The following is a 19,401-nucleotide window of genomic DNA, read 5'->3' as shown; positions in this document are numbered from 1 at the left end:
CCTTGAGAGTAGGGACCATTTTGGCTTCATCTTTTTTATCTCTAGTGCCTAGCACAGAGTCTTGCCCATAGTAGAAAATAAGTGTTTAGTGAAATAAATTGAATATCCAATATTACAGTGAGTAATTCTGTGAATTCAGGAGCAAACAAATAGTAAAGTCCTTAAGGGATAAAAGTTACTATTCTTATGAAGTATCATAGCTGCCTTCATCATCAAATATTTATGGAGCATTCATCTATATGGCATGGAAAGACACATAATTTTTAATAGCTTTAATAGATATGTACAGTTATGGGAAAATATATTTTAAAAAGAAAGAACACAATGAGATTAAATAATTTATTACCATTGCTAAGATGAATACATATACTTGATACTCAATTTTATGCAGAACTTTAAAAAAATAGTTTTAATACAGTATAAAATTTACACAAGTGTTTGTCAAAAGACTAGTGTCCCTTGAATAGCTACTGCAGGGTCTACTGCAGGCACAAAAACTTGCTTTAAATGTTCTCTATTGTATAGGAATACAACAATTTAAATTTATAGATGAAAACTTTGTGAAAATGTAAATATAGCAAGCAGGTTTTTTTTTAACAGAGAATAACAATTTTAAAATATAACATCTCAAAAGGAAGATTATTTTGAAATCTAGCTAAATAAAGATAATTAGAGAGAGAAGTCTGTGGTAGATTAATTCACAAAGATTTTCAGACAACAGTAGGCTGGTTCTACATCACAGTACCATAATTTTTTTTTAGTGTACAGCAATTTCTTACATTCTACTACCAAATGGTCAATTAATACAACATGTAACAAGCCCACAAAAAAGAGAAAATATTTGCTGTGAAGCAAACCCTTAGTAATTGAGAACAAACTGGAAAACTGGCGATTGTTGCATTCCTATCTTTTTTAACCTAAGCTACAGTAAAAACTTAAGCAATAGCATTCTGTCACAGGCCTCTTGCATATTCATACAAGAAACTCATTGCATTTGGATAAACACAAAATACCTATCATAGCATTTCCATTACACACAGTCTAATGCTATACATATTTCCCCCCTCCCCCCCAAATAATAAATGAAATAAACTAAGCATAGCTAGCATGTCTCTTGGTCAACCTTCAAGCATTCTGAACAAGAGTTTTAGCTTCAAAATAATCAAAGACATGCGTTGAGTATCATCAAACAATTCTTTTAAAGAAAGCTGCAGTAGGCAAGGAAAGCTTTTCTTTTTTCAAAAATGCAGTGCAATCTTTTAAAGTCTACTTAGAGTTTGTTAAGTATAACTGCTTGTCTAGAAACAAAATTGTCAAAAGTAACATTTTCTCACAGCTGGAAACCCTTAAAGTAAGCTCATGATTGTTGAAGTGGCAAATTGTCAGTAGAATGGTCACCTCTAAGTTGTGTTATCAAAATGGAGGCCAGTTGGCCAGAAACTGTGCTTTCAGACAAGTTCTGTCAGGGATTTTGCTATACTACTAGTTGGGAAAGTGAATTTGTGAGATAATTTTAGCACCTCAATACAAATATTGAATGTCTCAGGGGGAAAAATCCAGACACTTCTTTCAAACTGAGCACCAGCAACTAGCATTTTACACACTGAAGTACAAGTGACATGGGGCCTGGTTCCCAAACTTTGGAAGCTGGAAGGCACCATTTCTTCGTGTCTACATAACAGGGTAGGAAGTAACTACTATGTTACATCAGTCAAAATCACTAGAGCTCTACCAGAACATCTTCAATTCATGAAAAACTCCAATTGTCCTAAGAGCTTGAAGAATGTGTAGGGTGACAAATTAGTGAAGTGATGATCCAGAAACTGCACTTGAATATAGTGAAGCAAGAAACACAAAATTGCCAGTAGCATAGGAGACCTGTATTGAAGTTTGCAAAGAAGACATAGATAGATGTGGTATACAACCACCCTATCATTAACCCCCATGAGTCCAGGGAAATCACGCCTTCTTTTCTTTCCCACCACCAGTGCAATCTTGTATTCAGGAGTGATTCTCACATTGGTCCTTTATACTGGTTCCCGGACAGATGTTGCCTAATTCCAGGACAAGAACCTGCAGCATCTCCAAGTTTCCGCCACACAACCTAAAAGAAGTAAAAAAACAAAGATGTTAGTGGTAAATCATTCACAAGAGTCCACTACCCTGTTATAATGATTCAAGGTAAATGCTAGACATTCATGTTGAAGGACTGAGAATAAAATGTGCTTTAAAAAAAATAATGCTTTTGAATGAATACAAAGTGAAATGTTCTGAGAAGCATTTAAATAACCAAACCAAGATTCTTTTGCAGATGAGACCATATGCTTTGATAACAAATGAGTCAAAAATTAAGGGTTGATGTGACAACTTCTTTCAAAACTACCATAATATTACTGTATCAATGAAATGTTATCTTTAATAAAGGAAATCAAAGCAATTTGTTTAAAAAAAAGTAATGAATGTTTTGGTTCAAGATTCAGCTAAATCCTCACTTCATGACATTATGTTGGTTTGAATATTTTGTTAATAAGACTAGTTTTACTCCCTCCTTCCTTCACTCTGCCTGTCCCCCACTTCAACCGAGAATTAATGTCTCCTGTTTTTGTAAATCTTAATAGTTAAACACAAAGGTCACTCAAATTGCCCAAAATAAAAAGAACCCAAAAGGCAAAGGTAAGAGTAAACTCATGATAGCCTTGAAAATAAAATACAATGCTAGGGAGAGAGAGAGAGAGAGAGAGAGGGCTTTTAATGAGAAAATGAGACAACTGCAAAAGCTGGGATTTTGAAAAGCAGAAAGACAGACTGGTAATACTACTAAATTCAGACCTCAATATTAATAATTTACTATCACTGAGAGTATATGTGTGAGTGTGTAAGAGTGTGTGTGTGTGCATGTGTGTATGTGTATGTATGGTAACATCAAGAACCCTTTTTGTCTCCAAGAGAGTTTCAGTATAAGGATAATATTCTAATGGTTTAATTCAATTAAAACAAAAGTTATTCTAGAAAGAAGCAGAAAACAAGTTATTGATTAATTAATTTATTTTTTTTCAGATAGGTCTAAGGACTTTGATAATGCTGACAAAGCCAAGGCAAATATTTACTTCTCTTTTTCAGCAGACGTGATGGTTCTTTAGACATATTAAAGCCTTTGGTAGAAGAATATTATAATTTTTTCAAATATTTAAAGATAAATTATACAGAGGAGTGATAAATTTCATCTGCTACCTCAGTGGGTTAGATATTCTCCCTGATACCTGATTTGAAAACAAAGACAGAGAGTCACCGTAACAATGACTCCATGAGGCCATAGTCTCTTTCTCTAGACTGTTAATCAAAGAAAAGATTCTCCTCTTTCAGAATAGATCCTATGTGATCCTGCTGAGCATCATGAGGAGTAGTTATATGAGGCCTTACAATCTAAAGTAAATGGCCATCCCTAAGGTCTTCCCTCCCTTTGCTGGGGATATCACTTTTTCCAAAGTTACAAATTGATGGCCTTAATTTGGACACCATTGTGTGGTTTAAGGCAACTCTCAAATGCTAGGATTGAGCAGAATATGTGTTTTACATTAGAACCAAGGGCCCAAAAATAATAAGGCAAGATGATAAGAAGGAGGAATTCCAAGACAAGCAGAGGCAATAGTCTACAGGTCTCGGGCTCATAGAACAATGTAATTGTGGATATTCAGTTCTTTGAGATTGTCACTGAGGTTATCCACTGGACATATCTTATTGACATGGAGCAAGCAGCCTAATAAGGCCTATCTCACGTTTCTGAAGCTCTAGGGTTACCACTAAAAGTTGGCTTTCTGTTTCTTAAATAGTAATACCTTTATTTATGTAGTATTCTTCAGGAAAGGTTTAATATCTTCATGTAGTGACTAGTCAATGAACAAAGGTTATGAATATTATTTTTGCAATTTTACGGACAGGAGGATGAGTGTACAAAGGCTAGGTGATTTGCTCACAGAAGGACCACTAAAACTGATGCTATCGTCTAGACCAAGAGTGGGGAACCTGCAGCCTCAAGGCCACATATGGCCCTCTAGGCCCTCAAGTGTGGCCCTTTGACTGAATCCAAACTTAAAAGAACAAATCCCCTTAATAAAAGGATTTGTTCAGTAAAACTTGGACTCAGTCAAAAGGCCACACTTGAGGACCTACAAAGCCACATGTGGCCTTGAGGCCACAGGTTTCCCACCCCTGACCTAGACAAAATAAATATAAATCTGAATAAATATATTTATATATTTTATTATATATTAATTTTATTAATAATATTAAATAAAAGTATTAATATTTTAATTATTAATTTTGTTCGCTATGTATTGTTTGTTTATTAATAATTTTAATTATTAATAATAAATATTGATTATAGAATAAATACATTTTATTATATATAAATAAATATAAATCATTATGAAACCAGAGAATAATGTCACTGTATTAGTCCTCAGTCTATTCCCTGGGCCTCATTAAATTTGCTAAGCATTCATACAATCAGATCCAATGATGCCTATTTTACTTTGGTTTTAATCAATTCTTTTTTTCAATTTGACCTATAAATGTGATCCAGTTTCAAAAGCTGTTAGGGTAAATTCTGGATCTCCCTCATCAAAATAAGGACATAAAAATACAAAGGAATAAGTGACAAGAGAGGATTAGTATAGAAAAGAATATATCATAAACAGGAAGAAGAAATTGTCACTTTGCATGTATCTTTCATGTTAAGGTAAAAACTAATAAACTGGGTTTTAAAACATTTAAAAATTATCACAAAGCACGACTATAAACTGCTTGCTTTAACCCAATTTAACTGACTTTATCAGTAAATATGGTGAATATCTCAAATCCTTCCATTTAATGTAATAAGTTTTTTTGTCACAATGCATCTTTCTAGATAGAAATGGTAGCAACAGCTATAGTGGAGAATTGCCCTCAGTGAAAGATACTACTTTGCATTGTCTAAGAAGAGAAACCATAATTGGTTTTGTTGCAATTGACTTGTTGCAATGGGATGAAGAAGAGAGCACAGTACTAGGAAGGAGACCATGGTCTCAGTCCTGGCTCTGCCACTAGCTTGCATGGGCCTTAGGTAAGTCACTATACCTCAGTGGGTCTCAAATTCTTCACCTATTAAGTGAGAAAACTAGAGTAGAATTCTTAAGCCCCTTTCAGCTTTAATATTCTATCATTATTGTTATTAATTTCTGATTAATTTGTTTACCAAAGTGAAGCATCATCATTACTAGGTAAGAATTCTTGTTAAATTGAAAAAAGAGAAGGGTCACTTGAAAAGATTTAGAAAAAGCAACAGTAGAATCTCAAGGAAAAATATAAAATTGTGGTGAAGACTGGTGTTACATGTCTGTAATGTCTGCTACCGAGAGGCTGCAACTAATGGATTGCTTGAGGTCAAGAATTCTGAGCCATAGTAGGACTAAAGCTGACCAGGTATCCATTTTAATTCTGGCACCAATATGATGAGCCCCCAACAGTGAAAGGTAATCAGGATGCATAAGGAAAGGTAAACCTGACCAGGTTAGAAATTGAAGTCAAAGTTTTTTATGCTGATCAGTAGTGGGATTTGGGCGCCAGTGAGCAGCTGCTATACTTCCAGCATGGGAGAGATAAGGAGATCCAGCGTCAGGTGAGGGAAGAGAAGGGAAGGAGAGGAAATGGAAGGGAAGGGAAGAGGAGGGTAAAAGGAAGGGGAGAGAAGAGGAGGGGAGGGGAGGGAACATATCACCATATTTCTTTAACATAACAACAAAACAAAGATAGGAAATGCAAGCAAATGGCTTGAAAAGCATTGGAAAAGAAAAAGAACAAACACAATAGTCACCCAAAGACTACAGATCACAGGAGAATTAGATGGTAATTTCCTATTCTCTTCCCTCCCAAAATATAAAACTCCCATTAAATTCAATGAAATTGTCACACATTCTTTTTATTTATTTTATACCAAGGACCAAGGACACTTGGGTTACAGGTAGGCTGGCAAAATCTGACCACAACAAATTTAGTGTTTGCATTGTACTTCTAAGCAGTTTTGAAGTCAAAAGGAATGAAAAGATGGAAGGGAAAAAACTCTCCAGAAAGTTTAAACCAATATTTCGTTAAAAAAAACACCATGTCTTCCTCTCTGACACAAATAATCTCCACCAAATCCCTGTACCACTTTCATAAATTCCCTTTTCCCCTTCTTCCTGCTTAGAATTATAGTGTGGGGACGGCCAGGTAGCACAGCGAGTAAGAGCACCGGCTCCAGTGTCGGGATAACCTGGGGATCAAATCCCGGGCTCAGACACTTAGCACCTACCCAGAAACACCTGGCCATGTAACCTTGAGCAAGTTACTAAACCCCAATTGCTTAGGGGCGGCCAGGTGGCTCAGTGAGTAAGAGCACTGGCTCCAGTGTCGGGATGACCTGGGGATCAAATCTGGGCTCAGATACTCAGCACCACACCCAGAAATAACTGGCCGTGTAACCTTGAACAAGTTACTTAACCCTGATTGCTTTAAAAAAACAAACAAAAAAAGAATTATAGTGTGTTTCTCACCTAAAATGACTGAGCATTAAGCTGTTGCTTGAGATTAAAAAGAAAAATCCCTACCACATCAATGACTACAAATAAAATTCATCTTGCAAATAACACACAGGTCCTTACTGTGTTTTCCTTTTTTTAATTTAATTTAATTACTTACATATTTTAATTACCTTTACATCTACATATAGATTCATAGTAGTGCTGAGTTAGTGTGTCAACTCCTGTAGAGCAAATACAAAGACTTTGAAAAGAAGCACAGTATCTTTTATATGAGGAACTTAGAAAATAATATTTATAAAGATAATGATCATTTTTCTAGTATAATATTAAGCAGGAGTGCATCAGAAAAATACAAGCTTGAAAAAAAATCATGTTCATCACTAAACAAGGAACTGCCAAAAATTACAAAGAGAAACACTATTAAAAATTTTGCTCAAGAGAAATAAAGTGATTATTACCTCATGGCATATTACCATTTTGGATAGTCATTTGAAAAGATACTAAGAAAGTTTCATAGATAGCTATAAGCATACACCTTGTAAATCATTTTTGACCTAAATGTTTTATGATAGGATTAACATTTTCATAAATGCTCCAGAATCAAATGGCAGATGAAACAGAGGGTAACTGGTTTTATTTTCATATAAAATTTTAAAAGGCATTCTGTCAGCATTTTTTTAAATAGGTATTCGTGGAGCAATAACTTAGTTATGATGAGGCCTCAATACAGAATACAGAATTAAGCACATAAAACTTACATTGCACATTTCTCTGACTATAGCTTTTTCTGTCTCACTAAGGTCATGGTCATACTCTTTACCCTGTTGACGATCTATATTTTCCTGAACATCCAAGACCTGGATTTGTTGAGAAAGAAAAATAAATTTCATCTGAAAAAAGAATTAGTTTGTTAGATATAAGTAAAAAACATTAAGGAAATCCACCTTGTAAAATTTCTGGGTCCTCTATATGTAAGTAGTGTTCATAGTTAAGTAGCCTAAATCAAATGCTCCAAAACCCATACATTTTGAGTATATATCTGTACAATTTTCTAAATCAATTACTCATAAGTTGATCTCCACAATTTTTTGAATGACACATAGAGACTCTATTCCATTAATGTTCAAAATAGCTAAACCAGATCATTACCTTGATCAAAAAGACAACCTGATAGCATTAACCATTTGCAAGTATCTACTGTTGTATGTCTCAATGTCGTAAGGATCAACACAACTAACCTTACCCCATAACTGTTTCATGGACATAGGCAATGTAAGAATAGGATGGATGGGAATTTACTCCCGCTAGGGACCTAGGTATTATCACAACCCAGGAAGATATACTAGTGAGATATATGTTAGTTTCCTCCATTAATGTGTGAGTGTATGTGGTTTTTCTCCTAGAACATCAACTCATGCCTTATGGAATTTATGAAATATAGGGAAAAATATTTTCCTAAAATCCAATATGATCTCAAAGCCAAACAACAGTGTTTTCAATGAATTCAGGTATGCTGTCTCCAAAATTGATAGTAATTCCCAGAGTCAAGTCTACACACACTAACAGGAAAACTGAAATAAATGAACCAGGCATGAAGAAGTTCATTTGTGCAAAGTTTGACATTGCACTTATATTTATATAACTGTAGCCCCATAATGAGTAATCCAATTATAGTACTATATCATGGGAATTCAGAAATCTTTCTCTATATGTATCTGATTTTTTAATGCAGAAAAAATCAAAAGAAGTAAATGAAAATATGACACCTATACTTATATCAGATAAAACTTGTTCATATTCCTTTCACCTCTATAGAAAATGATTGTCTTTGCTCAGTGAATATTCATAGGAAGCTTGAAGGGCACAGGGTATGAGACTCTTTTCCCACCTATTAGATTTGTAATACACCCCAGAGAAGTGTACTTCAAATCAGTTAATTTCTACTAAATGAATTGAAGCTCTGATTAATAGCTATCATGCATTTAATAAGCAAGAAATGACTATAGCATCATTATGAGGGGACTAATTTCTCATTCAGCTCCACACCCCCACCATCTCACTCATTCAAGTATAGAGATCCCTTTGAGGTCAATCAGAAAAAAATAAACTCCTTAGGGATATGGAGGAAGATGAGGAACTAGTTCCTAATTCTAATCATTTTTGTTGAGAAGGAAAAAGAAAATTTCTCGACAGATCAGCTTTAGTGTGATGGCTTCTGAAAGCAAAAATTGCCAAACAGCAACACTTTTCATATTTATATATCCATATATAGGTATTTTCCTAATTATTGAAATACTTAAATACATTTTCTTTGGAATATGCTGACACACATTTCTGTTTTGCAACATATTTCTTGCAAAAGAAGAAAATAAACTCCATATTCAAGACCCTTCAGTTATTCAATAAAAACAATTCATTGTTCAATATAGATATCAACCAATAACTTAGACACAAGTGCTCTAGCTAATTATAACATATAATTATTTAACATACTCAAATGTTTCCCTAAATTACTCTCTCAAAGTAAAATTTCCTATGATAATTAATGGATTAATTATAGGAAAAATTAAAGAGAACCTTTTTTTTTCTTTCCTTACCCCCAAATTAGTACACACTAGTAGTTTTCAATCATAGCAGAAGAATTAAGAAACTTCTTACAAAATTACAATTCCAAAAATGCTGCCCTTTAAAAAAAACTGTGATCTTGGACATTTGAAAATAAAACAGACTCAAATGATTCTCAAATACCTTGAAAGGAAGAAGGAAAAACCATTGTTCTTTTAAGGGTGTGTGAACACACCCTTTCAAAATTTAAACTCTATGGTATATATTGTATTTCTAAAATGTATTTCAAATAGCTTTTATTTTATTTAATGAACCATTAGCAAAATACAATCTTCACATTTGCATCCAAATGGTAATGCACTTAGCATCGATGTCTGTCAGGCAGTCAGTGAACACATATATACCAAGCACATTGATAGGTGGATTTTTCCTGGGGGTTGGTGAGTGGGGGAGGAATGATTATGAATCCATGATTTCATTAGTATCAGGGAGAAGTCACGTGTAGAAAGTCCCTCTAAAAAGGTTGATCAGCAACCTTCTCTGTAATGTATAATCTTACTACAGAGGACAGTGTCCTTGATGCCAAGGCTCTATTTGCCCACAGCATTATAATTCCATCTCTGCCTTCAGAAAGATCTCTTGAGCCATCTCAAAGAAAGTCAGAATCCTCTTAATTACCCATGTGTAGTTCTATCCATCTTAGGAATTATCTGTGATATGAAGAACAAACCCTGAATATAACCCAGTATAATTCTGGTATTAGCAGGTATGCACTTTAGGAATTTAGCATTATTTCAAGGAAAACTTAATTAGAAAGCAAATTTTTACCAAATGTAAATTATACAATGTAGTCCAAAACCAAATATAAATTCTGGGAGAATCATTCACTGCTCTTCAGTATCCATGCCATGGGTCATGTTTCTCTATTCCATTATGATAGACTTTAATTCCAATGAGAACAACTTACAATGATGTGGAAGATTTTAGTAAAATCTTCATCTGTTCAAAAAATAATAAATCTGTTACTCTTTACCAAACCCTTAAAGCAAATGAAAGGCTCATTCTTCCTTTTCCATGTCTCAAGAAAGTAAAACAGAAAGAAAGATTGATTTGCTCTAGGCCACACTGTGAGTCAATAGAAAAGTCAGAATAAGAAACCATAAAGTAGTTGGAGGATAGAATTTAATCCTATTCAATTGGTACCTGTTAAGGTTGCTAACACTCCAAGCAAAGTATCAAGAAATCTTAAGGGTTTTTGTATAATACCTATCATATAAGAAAATAATTTCACCAATTTTGCATAATTATATAATTGCAATGATGTTTTATTACTTTCAAGTGCATACCACCAATGAACCCCCAATAAAATTCTGCCCTGGTGCCTCATTCGAGTATAAAAGTAATCCTAAGGGGCAGCCAGGTGGCTCAGCGAGTAAGAGCACCAGCTCTAGTGTCAGGATGACCTGGGGATCAAATCCAGGCTCGGATACTTAGCACCACACCCAGAAATAACTAGTCGTGTAACCTTGAGCAAGTTACTTAACACTGATTGCTTTAAAAAGATTTATATATATATATATATATATATATATATATATATATATATATATATATATATATAAAAGTAATCCTAGCTTCTTAAGAGTTATGCCAGTAGACAGTAAGGTCTGGAAAGCCTTATCAAGCTTGAAAGCCTTCAAGTATGGGTCCAGAAAAGAAGTGTTTCTGTGATCAAGAAACTTAGCTAAATTCACAGAGGCTCATCACCTTAATGGCTGCCAGCATCTACATTTTTGAGCCACTAAACCTCTTTGTTATAAAAGGGTTCCAATCTATATCACTGGAGAGAGCACTTTACCAAAGGAATCCAAGACTCTTGGAATGCTGAAGTATAATAAAAGAAATAAGAAAAGTGTCGCCTAGTACACATTTCCCAATTAACAGATAAGAATGATTCTGTAATTGCTATATTAGAACATCAGTCATCCACTACTGGCCTTTTCTAAGCCTGCAGTTTCATTGACTGTCCCATAAATAGATGATATTCTATGGCGCAGGATCCATTTTCAGGGGATTTTCGGTCTCTGTATCCCTAGCACCTGGAGTAGAGTCTTGCACAAAGCAAGTATAAATTGAATACTACCAGTCTCTTAAAACAGTTTATTTCTATAAACATTATATCAAAAGTGATAGTTACACTATTAATTTGCTTAGTAGTTGCAACATTCCCTTTCCTACCCCAGATAAAACAAAGGTTAACATCCAAATTTTTAGTAACTGCAAATTTATGAAATTTTATTGGATATTGTTATATACAATTTATTGTTTTAAGGTTTTCCAAATAAATGGCATTTCAACTAGCAGTTATGGATTTGGTATCCCCTTTGGAGAGGCCATTTGTTTTGTCTTCTTCTGTTTGGTTGTGATTTTTTTTTTAATTTGTCATATGGGGAAGGATTGGGGAATAAGTGATTAAAGAGCATGAGGGAAGGAAAATATGTCTTGTCACATTTTAATAAACCTTTAATATCTGAAGACATCCATGCTACACACATTGCACATTTAAAAACAATATTTTACACATATGTATGCATATGCACATCAGACTGACTTTGATGCATGTAGATATGGATAGCATTACTTGTAACAGAGATATAGCAATGGAGATTCCACATTAACTCTCCAAAGCTGAAATTTCTTCTTCAGAAAAACACTCATCTTTGAAAAAATAACTTCAAAAATTAAAATGTTTAAACAGAAAGAAATAAAAACTCAGGGAAAAACATCTATGGATACAGCAAGACTGTGAGAGGAAATCACACTGTGGGGAAGAAGTCAAACACAACTGAAATTCTAGATGCATGGTTGTGTGCTATTGTTTACCTTAAGAGTATGTACCACTGGTTCAGGTTGCTGAGAAGGTGTGGTATGTCCGCTGAAGCTAGCTGGAGAGGTGGGTGAACTGTTATTCCCATCAGCCCCTGATGGCAACCTAAAAGGACCCTTAGTAAAAAATCAACAACTTTGTTATTGAACAAAAGTCGTTTATACTAATTAAGCAGATGTATTGTCATATTCAGTTTTGCTGGCAAACAAGGATGAGTTTTTTCACTTGAGAAAAGTTAAAAAAAAAACAGCTCTAACTTTTTCTAAATTATAGCAATTCTTCTCATTAAAGTACACTTGTTTCTTGCATGGCCAATAAGAATAGTAAGCCAACAACTCATCTTTGTACACTTCTGAATGCCATCTCTGATTTACCAAAAAGTGCAGTTTCCCCCCTGAGGAATGACCATTAAGAACATTTCAAGGATTTTTTTTAAACTGAAGTGACTCTAAAACCAGGAATTCCTAAGTTGCTCCACAGCTCAGCTAAAACTGCTAAGTCAGCAAGTCAAATGCCATATTATACACATTTCAGAAAAATGCATACACACCATATTTTTGTTTTGAGGGAACTGGGTCTGTTACAAAGGATTACTTAGAGGAAAAAAAACTTTAATGGTACATTTTTCCCCCTCTCAGATTTAACTAAGCATCACACTATTTTATTTGAGAAAAACCCTCCTATCTCCTCTTCCTGCCTTAAAAAAGAAAAGAAACAAAGACAAAGAAGCTCCTGAACATGTGTTTCCATTTGTGGCTCTTTATCTTGCAGGTGAATAATTGGAGGTAGGGACTCTATTTGTTTTCCCCATGATGGCCAGGATCTGACTCTGCCAGATAGCAAGGAATCATTTTTCTAAAGACTTGTACTTTTTCTAGGGAGGACTGGAAGAAAGGCTCATGGTATCATCATATTTAGAGCTAGAAAAGGCCATGAGAGACATTTAGTCTAGTGGTGTCAAACTTAAATAAAAAAAAGAGCCCTGCCAGCCATGGATTGGCTTAGGATATCCCAAAATAACATTATCCACAGTGTATATTTCTTTATTTTGTTAAATGTTTCCCAAATATATTTTAATCAGATTCAAGTGCACCTGAGTTTTGCCACAGCTAGCAGCCCATGGGCCACGAGTTTGACACCTCTGAATTCCATTCCCCTCATTTTACAGAGAAGTAACAAGGCAAGGAGAGGGATAAGAGAAGCAATGGCCTGCCAGCTCTGGAGCTAGTGTCTAGTGGAAAATTTTTCCATTCTCTTTTGTGGAGGCCATCGCTCCCCAGGGAAAAACTCAGGCTCATTTTTATTTCAGTCGATCAATGAGTACATGATTCTTCCAAGTCCTAGGATAAGACTAATAAACAACTCTTCCTTTAAAATTGATTCTGTGGTGCTAACTCCCTTGTAAGTACCAACTAGAGCCTGGAGTTTGTGTACTTCTTTGGTTTTTGTTGTTGTTGTTATTGTTGTTCAATTGTGATAGCCTTATTTCAATATAATTAGTTTCCTTTGTAATCCTCTGCATTGTATTTTATTTATAAACATTCTGAGGAGTCCAAAGGCTCCATCAAACTGTCAAAAGGAGTCCATCACACACACACACACACACACACACACACACACACACACACACAGAACCCCTACCTTAAAAGATCATAGATTTAGACGTAGAAAATATCATTGAGACTATTTTAGAGATGAATAAACTGAGACCCAGAGAAATGTATCATTGAGACTATTTTAGAGATGAAGAAACTGAGACCCAGAGAAATTAAGTGACATGAGTACCTGCTCTCTGATACCACATCCAACACTCTTTTCCCCAAACCACACAGTAGATGGTTGTTTTGGTACGTGCAAGAAAATGCCCATAGTTTCAAGAGATTCTAGCACCAGCATGAATTTTACACACAGATATGTTCTGGGATGAAGGGAGGGAGGAATTATATAAAAGGATGAGTTATGCAAGGGCTTTATATATGTTCTTGGGACACATGGTGACAATTTTAATTTATATACATTTGAATTTCTATACTTTATGCCACATTTTATCTATACACTATGTTTTGTCTATACTTTGCACTTAAATTTCCACTCTCACCCACCCACCCTACTCCCCCATCTCTTCCTATATTCCTGGAAGTTTCCTTTGGTATCTAAATAAATCATTCAAGGGCATTTCCATTTCCTGCTGTTTTCACCCCAAATTTTGGGGCCACATTAACCATTTTTGCCAAGTGTCCCCCAAAACATGTGTTCTTAAAGTGTGAGTGTGTTGTGCGTGAGAGAGAGAGAAAGCAAGAGTGAGAGCAAGAGGAGATAGGGAAGGAGAGAGAGAGATGGAGAGAGAGAGAGAGAGTTCATGTGTGATGAACCCTTTGCAGTCCAGTAAAATCTATCCCTTTCTCACAATAAAATTTTTCAATGCATAAAATAAAATATTTGTAACTAAAGAGGAAACCAATTATACTGAAAATTAAAGATGTATTTTTCCCATTTAAGCTCATCAAATCCAAGTTAAAAAAAAACCCTGCTATAACCCCCCACATTAATATAATAGAGGATGAGGGGCGGCCAGGTGGCTCAGCGAGTAGGAGCACCGGTTCCAGTGTTGGGACGACCTGGAGATCGAATCCCGGGCTCAGACACTCAGCACCACACCCAGAAATAACTGGCTGGGTAACCTTGAGCAAGTTACTTAACCCCAATTGCTTAAAATATATATATATATAATAGAGGATGCTGTGAAAGTATAGTGTTTTCATTTCTGATTCCTCTTGTATTCCCCATTAGCATAGATAATAAGTATCTGAGATATAGGACTGATTGTTTTAAAAAGCTACCCTACCAATGTCACATGGTACTAGATATATCTAGTATATGTGAAATTCAAGCCAGGGTCCCCCCCCCCAAACACACACACCCAAACCCAAAACTAATAATCTCCAATTACAGTTGAGATTTAACCACAAATTTAGGCTTAGCTGTATTTTTTTTAAAGAATCTAAGATTCCTCTACCTTTCTTTGTGGATGCCATCATTTCTTGAAAAGGACTATTGATTCTAAAACTGAAAAGGTATTTAGGTATATTCCCTCATTCTGACAGCAGAATTCCAACCCTGATTCCATGGTACATCCCCTCCAAAGCAGAGGATTCTTAATCTGTGATCTATGAACTTATTTATTTATTTATTTTTTTACTGTTTTTATAACTGTGTTCAATATAATTGATTTCCTTTGTAATCTTATGTATTTTATCTGGTACATTTTAGACATTATTCCAAGAAGAGGTCCACAGGCTTCACAGACTGCCAAAGGATTCCAGTATACAAAAAATGTTAAGAACCCCTGCTCTAAAGGATGTTCTCCTTCCCCAAAGGACCTGGGACTCAACCTTATGGTTGAGCTGTTCAGAAGATTTGTTAGCAGAGGGTAGTATAGCTGGGCAAGAGGAATGAATAGGTAGCAGCTACTGCCAGTTTTCCTGAAAAGCATACCAGCTTCTGCCATTTTGGAGCTATTTAAGGTCCATACCTATATTGGATGAGAAGAAATTGAACTTTCACCATGTGTCTGAAAACAAACCCTGATGATACTGTGTACAAAACCATGTATTGCTTGGATGAAGGAGGGAGGTAATCTGGGCACAGCCCAGCCTACTGGCAGTGCCAAAATGGTCAGTTGGCCCTCAGTATCTATTCAAGTAGGATTATGCATGCACATCCTTTGTTAAATGTTGCCTCAGGGACTCTGGTCTGGGTATGATGCTGACTGAAGTGCCCAAGAACTTAGCCATAGAGGGCATGAAATGAAGCCGACTTTCTATCTATCAAAAGGTCAAAACAAAAGTTGTGCCCTTGACCTCACTTTCTGTTTCCTTTCTCAAAGTCTAGGACACCCTGCGAGTCCAGTCCACTGGAACTTGACCCACTTCAGATATGATAAATAAATTATTCCTAACCTCTCTTCCTAGACTGCTAAAGTTTTTATATATTCTTACTGAGAAGGTAACAACATCCAAAAATCTTACACCCATGTAGCACTATAACTCTAATACCCAGCAATTTTTGGATTATACACCTTTTCCTTGTTCTATCACATCCCAAATTATAGACCAAAAGGTGCTGGTGCATTGCTATAATTTCCACTATTGGGAAATTGCAACTGAGGATACTGAACTTCCTGGATCCCTGGAGCTACAATGGGGTTAAAACTGATTGGATGCTTACACTAAGTCAGGCACCAATATAAAGAACTCCTTGGATAAAGGCACCAGGATGCTGAAGGGGGGACAAATTGGCCCATGTCAGAAGTAGAGGGGGGAAGAACCAAGATGGCAGAGTAAAAGCAGAAGTAGAACAAGTCAAAGCTTCCATGCCAATCATTAGGTCCCTAAGTGGCCACTATTCTTCCAGTTTGGGTGAGACAGAAGACCCAGTCTCAAATTAAAAAAAAAAACTAATAATAATCATAGTGCATTTTAGTTTTGGTAGGCTCTCTAAAGGAGCATGGATCCTTGGTCTTCTAAATGAATGGAGGTTGAGGAGATTTGAAAATTCAGTAAGGAATTAACAGACTTTAGCCTGGAAGGGAAAATAAAGGGAATAAGAATTCATATAGTGTCTACCATGTGCCAGGTACTGTGCTAAATTCTTTACAAATATTTCACCTGTAGGCACTTTCTAGATATCATCTAGTCCAATCCTCTTATATAATGGATGGGAAAACTAAGACCAGAGAGATTGTGACTTGCTCAATGTTAAATGAATTCCGATTTTCTGACTCTAAATTTAGTGCTTCTTCTACTGAACCACACAGGCTACATCCAAAATTCTCTAAAAGCATGAATGTTTGAATAAGAAAAGTTCCAGGACTGGCTATATCTGTTTATCTTGTCTTTCTTCTCCTCTTTCTTTTTAAAATAAAGGCTAAGAGAAAAGTCATTTTTAATAATTTATTGTAGGGAAAAAATAATTCCAAATTTATCTCAAGATGCCTGGCCTCTCCAATCAACAATGACCAAATTCAAGAAACAATTTTCATATTTTATGATTTTCCAGGAAGTGTCCAAAATAATGATTACAAAAGTTGTAAACTTATTTGTTGTTGTTTGGTCATGTCTGGACTTTTCATGACCTCATATAGGGTTTTCGTGGCAAGAACACTGGAGTGCTTTGCTATTTCCTCTTCCAGTGGATTAAGGCAAACAGAGGTTAAGTGACTTACCCAGGTTCACACACCTAGTGAGTATCAGAGACCAGGTTTGAACTCGGGTATTCCTGGCTCCAGGCCCAGAGCTCTATCCACTGAGATATCTAACTGCCTGCTAGAATAAGTAATAAGCTAGTTATTCTATATGCCAATGATATTTTATTTTAGCTCCTACTAATTTGATATTAAAAGATATCAGTCTACATGCTTGGTAGATGTAGACTGATATTTGAAGAAATGTCCAAGTCCAATCCCATTACAAGAAAATCTTTGTATTATTACATTTCTGAGCCTCAATCAATGACATTTTAATATAGTGAAATGTTGCTACTTAAAAGAAAGTATTTGATAGTCTCTTGAAATTTGTTGTAACAAGATCTAACGTGTGTATACATACATATATGCACATGCATATATATGTTAAGTTCTAGTGTGCAACCTAACAGACCCACAAAAAGAAGAAAAGACAACTCTTCTATAATCAAGCAAAGGTCTCAATCAAAATTGAATAGCCTATTCATAACTCTAGTTCTGCATGTCTTCATGATATATGTAATCACTAAGGAATTTATTATGTCTATAGAGCTATTAATATGGGATAGTCTGGGGAAAATATGGAAATCATTAAGAGCTGTCTGCAAAGTTATGAAAATACATATTCATGTACATTTAACTACTTTTAGAGTAAATTTCAGAATGATGATTTTCTTGAGCAACTGAAATAATCAACTTTCATCCTCAAACTCTAAAAAATCCATAAAAGGTAGCATCTCTCAAGAAGATGACATGTCTGTGTCTCCTCTGTCCCCCTCCCTCCATCCATGAGCTAGATTCCATACCATTCATTCTATTTGCATGGAATTTTTCTCCACCCCCCAACATAACTCTCCCTCCAGTAATGGCAGCAGTAGCAGTAGCAATCTAATTAAGCAAAAGCAACTGCAGCCAATAAACCCTCTTCACTCACCGGGAAAGTGGGCAGGCATCTTCCTATTCCTCGGCACCCCTGCCACCACAGCCAGACCTGCCGGGCTCTGGACCCCCAGCTTTTTTCCATATTTGAGCTGTTTCTAGTTGGAGGTTGCCTTCTATTCTGGGTTTCCTTATATTTGGAACAATATGGTACAATCACTCAGAAATACACTGTGTCCCAGGTTTTAACAGATCATATAGAACAAGTATATTAATAATGAGCACCACAGTTAGCATATAAAGGCAAGCCTATAACACGCACCATTAGCCAGAAAAAAATAAAAGCAATGAAGTCCCATATGCTGCATGCTTTTAGTGAAAGGCACTGCTTAATGATTTGAAGATTTTAAAGTGTAGGTTAAAAAAACACAAAAAGTGTTTGAGGCCAATTTATGAAATTAATATCTTATCAGGTGTGCATGTTATAGGTAGTGAATTAACATAAATACTTTAAAATAATAAAATCTACTTAATTTCATAAGTTTTAATAATGTACAAGACTTTAAATAGAATGATTTTTGTAATGACCATATAAAGTTTTCAGTGATATTTTTAGTGTCTGTATCAATATGATCAAACTTTATATACTTTCTTATATTTTTCACTTATCTAGTGGCATGATTATGGATGGAGATGACGTTACATTTTCAAATTTCTATTTAACATAGAAGACATACAAAATTCTATGCATCAATCAGATTTCCATTTTTCTGGATGGACTTGATACTGGAATGATCATATTCAACTGAAATGTAAAAAAAATTTAAAAATATCTCTTGGCCTAGAATTCCATATTTCTCCTTTACTATTATCTGAAGTCCAGTTTCCATAATAAACTGTCAAATGGACTAATTTACACACGATTTCCTTCATCTTGCTCTCCAGTGACTACACTAGGTCCCAAAAGGAGACACAGAGATCCTTAAGCTACAGGAATTATGACAACAAAACAGACACAGAGGTTGTGAACAATCAAGACCATCTATCTCGAAGAAAAGTTTTTATATATAACACCTGGAAATGTTTTTCAAAAGCACTTTGAGGGGCAGATAGGTGGCACAGTCCAATAGAGCTGAGGACCTGAATTCAAATTTGATCTCAGAGGTTTACTATGTGACTCTGGATAAGTCACTTGACCCTGACTGCTGAGAAGGGGGGAGAGAGAGAGAGAGAGAGAGAGAGAGAGAGAGAGAGAGAGAGAGAGAGAGAGA

The 19,401-nt window shown here is 35.4% G+C and overlaps 1 protein-coding gene across 5 annotated transcripts in view; it reads right to left on the bottom strand.

Moving 5' to 3' along the window:
- Positions 1-324: 324 nt before the first annotated feature.
- The window catches only part of CCDC85A (coiled-coil domain containing 85A), a 250,771-nt gene continuing 231,694 nt past the window's right edge, over positions 325-19,401 (bottom strand). The window contains exons 4-7 of one of the 5 annotated variants that reach the window (XM_069071763.1): positions 18,186-18,320; positions 12,006-12,125; positions 7,316-7,414; positions 325-2,104 (exon numbers count right to left, since the gene is read on the bottom strand). In XM_069071763.1, the coding sequence (XP_068927864.1) occupies positions 2,015-2,104; positions 7,316-7,414; positions 12,006-12,125; positions 18,186-18,320 (444 nt within the window). In that variant the 3' untranslated portion in view covers positions 325-2,014. The remainder of the gene's footprint in view (positions 2,105-7,315; positions 7,415-12,005; positions 12,126-18,185; positions 18,321-19,401) is intronic. The other 4 variants (XM_069071764.1, XM_069071766.1, XM_069071761.1 and 1 more) reach the window with 4 other exon arrangements.

This window comes from Petaurus breviceps, unplaced genomic scaffold (genome assembly GCF_028583685.1).
Source record: "Petaurus breviceps papuanus isolate PSGF00001 unplaced genomic scaffold, PetGlider_PUasm1.0 90842, whole genome shotgun sequence".
NCBI classification, from domain to species: Eukaryota; Metazoa; Chordata; class Mammalia; order Diprotodontia; family Petauridae; genus Petaurus; species Petaurus breviceps.
The sequence above is the reverse complement of the archived record's forward strand: the minus strand, read 5'-3'. Positions and strand labels throughout refer to the sequence as shown.